Raw genomic sequence first — 12,365 nt, 5'->3', positions numbered from 1 at the left:
GGCACAGAGAAGCCTCATGACCAGTTGAACATACTGCAGGGGTTTGTGGGAATGGGCCTTGATTTTGGGAGTTGTAGTTCACCCGTATGCAAAGACCACTGAACCCAGCCAACGATGGATCTGGACCACACTTGGTACACAGACCCAAAATGGCCAACTTTGAATACTGGCAGGGTTTGAGGAGGATTGATCCACGATTCTGGGAATTGTAGTTCACCCTCTCCAAACAGAATACATAACATTCAAAGACAAATACAGTAGAGTCTCACTTATCCAAGCCTCGCTTATCCAAGCCTCTGGATAATCCAAGCCATTTTTGTAGTCAATGTTTTCAATATATCATGATATTTTGGTGCTAAATTCATAAATACAGTAATTACAACATAACATTACTGCTTATTAAACTACTTTTTCTGTCAAATTTGTTGTATAACATGATGTTTTGGTGCTTAATTTGTAAAATTATAACCTAATTTGATGTTTAATAGGCTTTTCCTTAATCCCTCCTTATTATCCAAGATATTTACTTATCCAAGCTTCTGCCGGCCCGTTTAGCTTGGATAAGTGAGACTCTACTGTAATGCCTTTTTCAAATAACTCGGGCACTGCTAGTATTAAATAAAAGAAGGACTCTTTCCAGCCAAAGGATGCAGGAGGTATATAGATATATTCTAGGGCCTGTTTCCTAAGAAATGACAGTAAATAGTCCATTTACATGTGCTTAACATTGAAAAAACAGTGCAGCCAGGTATTGGTCAACATTGCTATTGTACAACAGCCGTCACAGGACACACGACGGACAAATGTAAAAAATTAAAAAAATTAAACATAAAACTTAAGTAGAAAAAAATAATAATACATATATATATATTTATACGAAAGGAAAATAAAAACAAAACAAAACATGAGACGGGAGAACAATTCTCCGTACGGCGAAGATAAATACACAGAGAACAAGCCCCGATGGGAATGGTCCGAATCCCAACGTCCGGGGTGATGCTTTCCTCTTCATCTCTATTTACAAATATTCGCTCCCCTCTTTTTTTCCCACTTGGAAACGATGCTAGAAAAATAACTGTGGGAGTTTTAGGAGAGGATGCCTGAAATTGCAGTGATAGCAAAGGCGGAGGGAAGGAAGCCCTTTTGCAACCCTTTTTGGCGCTGCAACCAAGTGGCCGGTCTGTTTCAGGAGGAACATCCATCATCCCCTCGGTTTCGAAACCCGGTTTCCTTTTTATGATGAAGACGGCGCTTTTTAACAGAACCCGAAGAACTGTGTTGCATTGTTTTAAAAAAGAACACATTGAAAAGAATCACCGAATGGGGGGAAGAATAGCATATCAGCAAATTCAGAGGGTATTAAGACTGGAGGCAATGGATTTTAATAGGGGAAAAACTGAATTTTCTTTCAAAAAGCCATTCCAAATTCTTTCGTGAACCTTTGGGGAAATTGCTCTCCTTTCTTTTGCCATTAAAAGCCCCCCTTGAATATTATCATTTCAATAAATGTAGAAAAGCACGGCCCAAAACTGTTGCAGCTGTCGATGGGGGAACGCAACCACCGCCTACAACGGGCTGAATAATGAAGAAAGAATTCACATTTCTCTTTCCTTCTAGTCCCCCCTATATCTTAGTTTGGATTTAACCCACTTTCAGGATCCTTGTTCATCAAAGGGGGGCATCTACACTGTAGAATTAACACAGTTTAATGCCACTTCAACTCCCATGGCTCAAGGCTATGAAATCCTAGGAGTTTAGTTGGACAAAGGAGGCGAAAGGCCATGGAAAACTGCAACTTCCACGACACCATAGCAACGGGCCATGGGTGCTAAAGTGGTGTCAAACTGCATTAATTCTACAGTGTAGATGCACCTTAGATACATTTGCCATAAAAAGCAGCATATCTTTTGAAAGCACCAAGATATTGCAATGGTTGAGGCTGGTAAGATACTTTTACTAAATTTGTGAGGAGAACCCGATGGCACAATGGGTTAAAACCTTGCATCGGCAGGATTGCTGATTTGAAGGTTGGGTTGCTGGCCTGAAGGTTGCTGGTTCAAATCCGGGGAAAGCACGGATGAGCTCCCTCTGTCAGCTCCAGGTCCCCACGCAGGGAAATGAGAGAAACCTCCCACAAGGATGGTAAAACATCAAAATATCCGGGCTTCCCCTGGGCAACGTCCTTGCAGACGGTCAATTTTCTCAAACCAGAAGTGGCTTGCAGTTTCTCAAGTTGCTCCTGACACGAAAAAACAAAAATAAATTTGTGGTTCATTTGTGGGTGTTGCTTTAATTCTGCCCCTGGAAATGCTTCACCTTTAATATTTTTGGGGTTTGCTGATCAAGCCAAGTACATCCAATGGGCTTGGAAAATGAGTCTCTGCAATGGGTCCTATTATCTGCTTGGCTTCAGGATCCCAAATCCATGGATGATCAAGTCCTATTATATACAATAATAAGGTAAAGGTAAAAGTTTCCCTTGACGTTAAGTCTCGTCGTGTCCGACTCTGGGGGTTGGTGCTCATCTCAATTTCTAAGCCGAAGAGCCGGCATTGTCCATAGACACCTCCTAGGTCATGTGGCCACTGGCATGACGGCATGGAGTGCTGTTACCTTCCCGGTGGAGCGGTACCTATTGATCTACTCACATTCGCATGTTATCAAACTGATAGGTTGGCAGAAGCTGGGGCTAACAGCGGGAGCTCACTCCGCTCCCGGGATTCAAACCGGCAACCTTTCGGACAGCAAGTTCAGCAGCTCAGCGGTTTAACCCGTTGCACCACCACAGGCTCCATAGACAATGATATCCCTTATCTAAAAAGGCAAAAACAAAATTTGCTTTTTGGAATGTCTTTTGGGGAGAATATTTCCAAGCTGAGGATAGTGGAACCCCTGGATGCTGAATCCGTGGATAAAGAGGGCTGACTGTATAAGGAAAAATTGGTGGAATGCTTCTAGCTTTCTCTCCCCTGACTAAATATCCCATGCTTGTATTATTTCAGCAAATATGATACCAAGGATACTTTTCTGACGAGATAGGAATCCTATTCCACCTTTGCACATTGCACCATCCCTGCAGATATTATATCTACAGCATTGCAGCTTGGCAAAAGGTTCATTGGGTTTGCAAACAGTTCTTCCTTCTCCCCGAGGAACTACAGATCTCCTAGTTGACATTGGAGAGGTTGCTCTTGTCAAACTACAATGCTGAGGATGGGAATAGATTAGGGCTCAGCGTTCGGTACGGAACACAAGGTTTATGGGTGTATCTACACTGTAGAATGAATGCAGTTTGACACCACTTGAACAACCATGGCTCAATGTTATGGGAGTTGTAATTGAGCAGGGAAGGCCTTGTAAAACTGCACATCCCAGGATTCCATTGCATTGAGCAATGGCAGTTAAAATAGTGCCAAACTGCATCAATTCTGCAGTGTAGGCAAGATCATTGACAGTGGCCACGTGGCAGTTAAAATAGTGCTAAACTGCATCAATTCTGCAGTGTAGGCAAGATCGGCAAGTCATTGACAGTGGCCACGTGGAAGAAATTACTGTATATACTCGAGTATAAGCCTAATTTTTCAGCCCTTTTTTAGGGCTGAAAAATCTCCCCTCGGTTTATACTCGAGTGAGGGTCCTGGCCGGCTTCTATTCAGGTCAGCTTATACTTGAGTATATAGGTATTCAGAGTTGGACAGTCTTATCTGATTAAAGTCTTATTATTATCTTAAATTACAGTTTTATATAAATACTAGCTGTGCCCGGCCACGCGTTGCTGTGGCAAAGTGGTGGTGGTATTGGTTAAAAATTGTTGTGTAATTTTTATTTGACATTATTTGTATTTTTTAAATTAATTTTATTGTAAGTTATCTTTTTATTTATTATATTTTATTATTTTCTTGTATTATTTTTTAGTTATTTTCTGTTATAGTATTTTATTGTATTAATTTTTTAGTGTTTTTAATTAATTTTTAGTTTTTTTATTATTTTTTATTGGGTTGCTAGGAGACCAAGTTGGAGGAGCTTAGCCTTCTAACTGGCAGCAATTGGATAAAAGCAATTATTCCTCTCTCTTTAATTAGGACTTTATTTTTCTTTTCTTTTTGTATCAACCTAGAGCCGTGGATGATGGGTTGTGTTGTCAAATTTCGAGGATGGGGGGCCTGTAGTTTTGTTGTTTTGTGGGTCGCCGTGATGCCATCACTCTTTTATATATATAGATTCAAAAACATTTAACTTACTGATGCCTCAAATAATACAATTTTATTAATATCTATTTTTATTTTTGAAATTGATCCATAGCTGCTGCATTTCCCACCCTCGTATTATACTCGAGTCAATAAGTTTTCCCAGTTTTTGTGGTAAAATTAGGTGCCTCAGCTTATATTCGGGTCGGTTTATACTCGAGTATATACGGTACTCTGAAAGAGAAACTTTTCAAAAACTAAGCAGGAACTGTGAAATGGGATTACAGTATTGCAAACTATGTCATTATTTATCTTTCTCTGGAAGCCGGAATTATTTTGGGAGAAGTTGAGATCAAGTGTTGACAGCGATCAAATATCTGGGGGTTTTCCCCTTTTGTTGGAAGAAAATCCGATTTTTAAAATATACATTCTGCTCAGGCTGGCTTCTAGCATCCCAATGTGGTTTTCATAGGAAAACCTTCCCTTGTGTTTCTCATCACAAGGGGAATCCCATCGATCCCACAAGCCATGTGGCAAGGCAATGCTCCGAATCTGGCCATTCCTGACGGATGAAGACTTATTATGTGACTAGCTGTGCCCGGCCACGCGTTGCTGTGGTGAAGTCTGGTGGTATGGGAAATAAAGTATTGAGGAATTGGTGGTAGTTAAGGTAAAGGGTAAAGGTTTTCCCCTGACATTAAGTTCAGTCATGTCTGACTTTGGGGGCTGGTGCTCATCTCCATTTCTAAGCCAAAGAGCTGGCATTGTCTGTAGACTCCTCCAAGGTCACGTGGCATGACTGTATGGAGTGCCGTTACCTTCCCGTCAGAGCAGTACCTATTCATATACTCTCATTTGCATGTTTTCTCATTTTGCCTGTCACCTGGGCTGAGTGGGTTGCTAGGAGACCAAGTGAGCGGAGCTTAGCCTTCTAACTGGCAGCAATTGGATAAAAACAATTATTCCTCTCCCTCTAATTAGGACTTTATTTTTCTTTTCATTTTGTTGTATCAACCTGGAGGCGTGGATGATGGGTTGTGTTGTCAAATTTCGAGGTTGGGGGGGCCTGTAGTTTTGTTGTTTTGTCGGTCGCCAGGATTCCATCACTCTTCTATATATATAAAAGGGTAATGAAATTTCGGCCTAGGACAAATCAACAAAACTGCACATCCCAGAAACACTAAACTTGGCAGCACAACCCCTCATCCATGCCTCTACGTTCATACAACAAAAAGAAAAGAAAAATAAAGTCCTAATAAGAGGGAGAGGAATAATTATTTTTATTCCAATTGCTGCCAGTTAGAAGGCTAAGCTCCGCCCACTTGGTCTCCTAGCAACCCACTCAGCCCAGGGGACAGGCAGAGTTAGGCCTCACTTAGGCCTCTTCCACACTGCCTATAAAATACAGATTATCAGATTTGAACTGGATTATATGGCAGTGTAGACTCAAGGCCCTTCCACACAGCTATATAACCCATTTATAATCTTATATTATCTGTTTTGAACTGGATTATCTGGACTCCACACTGCGATATAATCCACTTCATTGTGCATTTTATACAGCTGTGTAGAAGGGGCCTCATATAATCCAGTTCTAAGCAGATAATATAAGATTCTAAATATAATATGTAATAATTACTGTGATATAATAATACAGAACAATATAATCTCTAAAATCAGGACAGTAAATAAGGAGCAACACTCTGAAAGCATAAGCCACAGCAACGCATGTCCGGGCAAAGCTAGTATCTATATATATAAAAGGGTAATGAAATTTTGGCCTAGGACAAAACAACAAAACTACACATCCCAGAAACACTAAACTTGGCAGCACAACCCCTCATCCATGCCTCTACGTTCATACAACAAAAAGCTCCAGCTACTCCAGAAAACGGCCAGGCTTTGAGACTGCAAGGCTATTCACTGCTATTCCACCTGGCCAACAAAGGATTCCCATAAGCCACAGCAACGCGTGGCCGGGCAAAGCTAGTTTATATATATATAGATTCCTTGACCAATGCAGAAGACTTTGGGATTTGGCCTCCAAGAGAACAGGGCTGCGTCCCAGAAGTTTGCTTCCTGAAAAGGAAAACCTCTCCCTGCCTCGATTCATCTGTCTTCAGAGAACATTTAACGAACGGGTTTTTTTTCCCTTTTTGCTCCTTTCAGCCCTTCCTGCTTACAGGAAATCGGAGACAATGGCCGCAGTGTTCTTGCTAATAGAACGAGATGGAAAAGACCGGAGAGCAAGTTCCCCTTAGGGAAGCGTTGTGGGTGGGCACGTCAACATCTGGAAAGGCCTGGGAAGAACATGAGTTTGGATGGGAGGGAACCATATGGCATAGATGGGGCTCTCCATAGGTGCTCTGGCCATTCAGGAGGGGTTTCGGTTTCGAGATAGACATGGCTTTGGTGGACACCTGACACCTCTCCAAAGATATGCATCTTGCCTTACAATGCATTTCCACCTATATGCCTTTGGGATGAGATCCCTGCATTTGTCTTGGCATTGGAAAAACGTTTGCCAAGACTTTGATATGCATCTTGCCTTACTATGCATTTCCACCAATACGCCTGTGGGATGAGATTCCAATGCCTTGGCATCGGAAAAACTTTTGCCAAAACTTTTGCGCACAGGAAAGAATGGGCAAATGTATCTCGCTCTATGATTTACCTCTGCGGCACTGGCCAATCGGTATTGGGTTTATCAACAAGACAGACTGCAAAAAAGGAGGATATCTCCAGGAATAGAAGCAATTAGACGATCTTGACCTTCCTGGAGATCTATGTTTCCACGCAGGAACCCTTAAGGCTATATATATATATATACTAGCTGTGCCCGACCACGTGTTGCTGTGGCGTCGTTCTAAGTGGGTTTTTGTTTGTGGAGGCAAGAGAATGTTGTAATTATTCACCTTGATTAGCACTGAATGGGCTTGCAGCTTCAAAGCGTAGTTGTTTCCTCCCTGGGGGAATCCTTTGTTGGGAGGTGTTAGCTGGCTCTGGTTGTTTCTTGTCTGGAATACCCTTATTTTCAAAGTGCGGTTCTTTTGTCCAAATTGTAGAGGGTTTTTTTAAATGCTGACTGCAGATTTTGTTCATTTTGATGGTTCCCAGGAACCTAATAATAATAATAATAATAATAATAATAATAATAATAATAATAATGACTCACTGTCAGCGCGCGGTGGCAATTGAAGCCCTGCCTACCTGGCTAACGTCACCAAGTTTATCGGGGGGGGGGGGGGCTCTGCATATGTGTGGTTAGTAATTTTGGATTTTGGGAGGGTTTCTGTAATTTGGACCTAATTTTATAGGGTTTTTGATGGAAAGACATAGATTGGATGAGTCTGTCTTTTGTGGCCAAATTTGGTGTGATTTGGTCCAGTGGTTTTGCTATTTACTCCATGGGAATTATGCACATTACATTTTTTATATAGATAGATATAAACACCCACCATAAGACCCTCAGGACCAAGTGCTGAAAGTGGATCCTCTTCCTTTCACTGGAAAGCGATCTCTACTTTGACAAGTATTACAATGTGTGTATAATGTCAACCAGACCTCCAGGAACAGAGGTGACTTTTAACTTTCTGCCAATCCATATTTATTGGCATTTAACCCCTAAGGCCATGGAAATAATAAAAATATTATTATTATAATATTTTTTTTAAAAAAATTAAGATAATAATGCAAAGGACCCGAGAAGAGACAGTGTTCACAGGGTTTGATGTCTCTCTCTAGTGAGATCGAGATGACATATATATCTTTAAGTGGAATGTTCCATTATTAGTTGGGAGCAAATCTACCTGAGCGGGAAGCCTGATGGGGCGGGCGGTGTGTGTGGGCAATCCTTTCCTAGCGACTCTTTTAACCAAAGGCATGAGAAATGGGGTAGGAGGCTGGGGTTAGGGGGCAGGGAGGGACGCGTGGCTTGAAGAAAGGCCGGCAGTGCTGAATTCTCCCCTCCACAGACCCTCCCTCATGAGACCCTTCTTGCGGAAGGCATCCTCCAGTTCCTGGGTCAGGCTCTCCCAGCTCCGGGTTATTGCCGCATGTTCTGCTGTACCGCAGCCTCCCGCCACAAGGGGGAGCCCTCTTGGGACGGCCGCAGACAGGTTGGAAGGGCCCCGGGTGGCCCCACAAGCAGCGCCCACGCCCTTCCAAGCCCAAGGGTCTGAGTCGGGCGCCAGTCCGTCAGTCGGTCCATCCTTCCAGGAGGCTCTTCGGTCGGTCCCTGCTCACATGGGCGGCACAATGAGACCCGACAGGGCTGGGAAACCAAGGAAAGACAGGTCATACATTTCGAGGAAGGGTCGGTTCATCACAATATCAAGTCACAATATGCTAAGGATGTCAAGAATCACAGAAACAAGAGTTGGAGAAGACCACAAAGGCCATTCAGTCCAGGCCCTTTCTGCCAGGCAAGAAGACAACATCAAAGCACCTGCCAATTTTTGTGCCATTGAAAACAAAAGGAGTCTTGCTACCGTGAGGGTGCCCATTGAAAAACTGGTTGGTCACCACAAGATTATTTTCTTGTTTTATAGTATGATAAGGATAGCTTTGCAAAAATTTCATTTGCACGAAGAATACTATATTTTATTCTTGGCAAACAATATGTTAGGCTGGAAATAGTAGCCAAGATCACACTTGTGCAGCTAAAATAGCCAATAGGCTGCATCAATGGAAGTACAGTGCAAATACCTGAATGTTCCACAGATATATATGCACTCCACTTGCCTCATTTCCAACAGACCTCTGAACAAACCTCTGAGGATGCCTGCCACAGATGCAGGCAAAACATCAGGAGAGAACGCAGCTGGAACATGGCCATACAGCCCAAAAAACTCACAGCACCCCAGTGCAAATACTCATGCTAGAAACAGTGAACATGCTCACTGAAAAACTAGTTGCCCACGGTGAGATTTTCATTTTTGTTGTTGTTGCATTTTTGATAGTTTTGTGAAATTTTCATTTTCATGAAGAACATTACTTTTTCTTTGCAAAAAATGTTTTCGTGCAGAAAAATAGTGGCCAAGCTATTTCATCACAAAGAAAAAAGGACAACGAAATACTAGGCTGCACCAATAGGAGTCTAGTGCATGCATGGGCAAACTTGGGCCCTCCAGGTGTTTTGGATTCCAACTCCCACAATCCCTAACAGTTGGTAGGCTGTTAGAAAATGTGGAAGTTGGGAGTCCAAAACACCTGGAGGGCCCAAGTTTGCCAATGCCTGGTCTAGATAGAGAGAAGTCATCATCTCACTCAGCTTTGGTCAGACCTCACCTGGAATCACCTCTTACTCTTCTTTCTTCAGGTTAAATGTATCAAGGTAAGTCTATTGTTTCTAGATAGAGGGACATCCTAGTCCCACTCTCTTCTGTTTGGCCATATCTTCTCACCTGGTATAATAACCCGGTGTCCAGATCTGGGCCACCAAAATGGTCCAAGGTCTGGAAACCAAGCTCTATGAGAAATGGCTTTAGGAGAAGGGGATGTTTTGCCTGGAGAAGAGGAGGTTGAGCCATATCCCAAAATTTCGAAGGCTGTCTCATTGAGGAGGAAGGGGTGAGGCTGTTCCAGAGACTAGGACACAATGAAACAATTGATCCAAACTATAAGAAAATACATTCCACCTAAAAATGATGAAGAGCCTCTTGATGACAAGAGGTCTTTGACACGTGAACAAGTTGTCTCAGAATATGACGGAGTCTTCTTCTCTGGAGGTTTTTAAGCAGAGGCTGGATGGCCATCTGTCAAGAGGGCCTGGGTTGTGTCTTCTTGCCTGGCAGGTTGAATTGGACTAGAAGGCCCTTGGGGACTCTCCCAACTTTTGGCTACTATGCGTCTCTGTCCTCCACCCTTCTGAGGAATCCTGGCCTCCTGTGCCTGATTCCTACCCCTTCCTGCCTTGTGGTGCTTGCTGTAATTCCTGGGAACCGGGGAGGCCCTGACAAATGGATACGGGCCATCCAAGAATGCAGGACCTCATGGCAGGAAGCCTCTTGGCTGGTCCCAACTGGATGACATTCCATGGAAGTGGTTTCTGGGGCGGTCAAACTCAGGGAGGGCTGATATTGACTGACACTGTGCTTGTGCAGTGTAAATACACTTGTTGAGTCACACAGTGTTTGAAATACTCCAAACGTGGTGATTTGTGGACCACTATCAGCCCATGAGCTTAAGTTCATGGTAAGTTTCCAAAAAAGAAAGGAAGCAAGGAAGGAAGGAAGGAAGGGAGGGAGGGAGGGAGGGAGGGAGGGAGGGAGGGAGGGAGGGAGGAAGGGAGAGAAGGAAAGAAAGATGGAAAGAAGGAAAGAAGGAAGGAAGGAAGGAAGGAAGGAAGGAAGGAAGGAAAGAAGGAAGGAAGGACAGAAGGAAAGAAAGAAGGAAGGAAGGAAGGAAGGAAGGAAGGAAAGAAAGAAAGAAAGAAAGAAAGAAAGAAGGACAGAAGGAAGGAAGGAAGGAAGGAAGGAAGGAAGGAAGGAAGGAAGGAAGGAAGGAAGGAAGGAAGGAAGGAAAGAAAGAAAGAAAGAAGGAAGGACAGAAGGAAGGAAGGAAGGAAGGAAGGACAGAAGGAAAGAAAGAAAGAAGGAAGGAAGGAAGGAAGGAAGGAAGGAAGGAAGGAAGGAAGGAAGGAAGGAAGGAAAGAAAGAAGGACAGAAGGAAGGAAGGAAGGAAGGAAGGAAGGAAGGAAGGAAGGAAGGAAGGAAGGAAGGAAGGAAGGAAGGAAGGAAGGAAGGGAGGAAGGAAAGAAAGAAAGAAAGAAGGAAGGACAGAAGGAAGGAAGGAAGGAAGGAAGGAAGGAAGGAAGGAAGGAAGGAAGGAAGGAAGGAAGGAAAGAAGGAAGGAAAGAAAGAAGGAAGGATGGATGGAAGGAAGGACAGAAGGAAGGAAGGACAGAAGGAAGGAAGGAAGGACAGAAGGAAGGAAGGACAGAAGGAAGGAAGGAAAGAAGGAAGGATGGAAGGAAAAAAGGAAGGGAGGGAAAAAGACAACAGAAAGGCTCAGCTGTCAATATAACCTTTCCTTCACATTCATTCGGTTAGAGAAGGATGACTCCTGTGAAAGTGGAAAAATCTCCCAATAAAAACCAGTATTCTTCCCCACACCCCGAGAGAATCTTATTTTGAAAGTACAGTAGAGTCTCACTTATCCAAGCCTCGCTTATCCAAGCTTCTGGATTATCCAAGCCATTTTTGTAGTCAATGTTTTCAATATATTGTGACATTTTGGTGCTAAATTTGTAAATACAGTAATTACAACATAACATTACTGCGTATTGACCTACGTTTTCTGTCAAATTTGTTGTATAACATGATGTTTTGGTGCTTAATTTGTAAAATAATAACCTAATTTGATGTTTAATAGGCTTTTCCTAAATCCCTCCTTATTATCCAAGATATTCGCTTATCCAAGCTTCTGCTGGCCCGTTTAGCTTGGATAAGTGAGACTCTACTGTAGTTGTTCTACTCCGGAAATGTTGTTTTTGTGGCTATTATAAACCATGTTTTTATGATACAGCCAATTAGGAAATGACATTTATAGCCCAGGAACAAAATTGTGCTATATAGTGTTATCACTAGTTCCATTTTGTGGAAATCGAGTCAATGGCCATCTAGTGAGTTCTATGGACACAGGAGATACCCAAATTAAGGATTTTGTGGATACATTTTTGTTTGCCTGGCCACAATGCTATAACGATTTAGCAGAAATCCAAAGAGATGGTTGAGGTCAGCTCGCCCCTATGGATTTTGAACATGCCAAATTGGGAAGAGGAGCTGCAGAGCTTAGGAAACTACAACTCCCAGAGATGCATTCAATAGAATATAATTGCAAAGGTTTTTTTTTTTTTTTTTGGTTAAGGAGTGGCAAAATGAGAAGAAAAACCGAGAAGCCAGGCAGAGCAAAGCAGGAGCAAGAGATAGGAAAAGGAGAGAAAAAAGAAACATACTGTGGTTAGGAATAAGCCAGGCCTTGGAGCGACCGAGACGGAGTGTGAAACTTGTCTGTTGAATCTTCAAAGGTTTGTTCTGGTTGGAAGGAAGGAAGGACCAAGCAAAAAAGGAGGAAAGGAGAAAGGAAAGACAGAGGGGAAAGAAAGCAAGAGCAAGCCAGAAGAAAGGGGACAGAAATATATATATATATATAAAGGCAGTTAAGAGAAAGCAAAGG

General features: G+C 42.7%; 1 protein-coding gene across 2 annotated transcripts in view; it reads right to left on the bottom strand.

The window, feature by feature from the left end:
- Positions 1-648: 648 nt before the first annotated feature.
- LOC100567492 (transcription factor COE1) overlaps positions 649-12,365 on the bottom strand; it is a 160,633-nt gene continuing 148,916 nt past the window's right edge. Inside the window, exons 17-18 of one of the 2 annotated variants that reach the window (XM_062982246.1) lie at positions 12,145-12,223; positions 649-8,460 (exon numbers count right to left, since the gene is read on the bottom strand). In XM_062982246.1, the coding sequence (XP_062838316.1) occupies positions 12,150-12,223 (74 nt within the window). In that variant the 3' untranslated portion in view covers positions 649-8,460; positions 12,145-12,149. The remainder of the gene's footprint in view (positions 8,461-12,144; positions 12,224-12,365) is intronic. The other variant, XM_062982247.1, reaches the window with a different exon arrangement.

The sequence above is a fragment of the Anolis carolinensis genome, chromosome 5, assembly GCF_035594765.1.
Source record: "Anolis carolinensis isolate JA03-04 chromosome 5, rAnoCar3.1.pri, whole genome shotgun sequence".
NCBI classification, from domain to species: Eukaryota; Metazoa; Chordata; class Lepidosauria; order Squamata; family Dactyloidae; genus Anolis; species Anolis carolinensis.
Note: the sequence above shows the minus strand (reverse complement) of the source record. Positions and strands in the feature narration are given on the sequence as shown.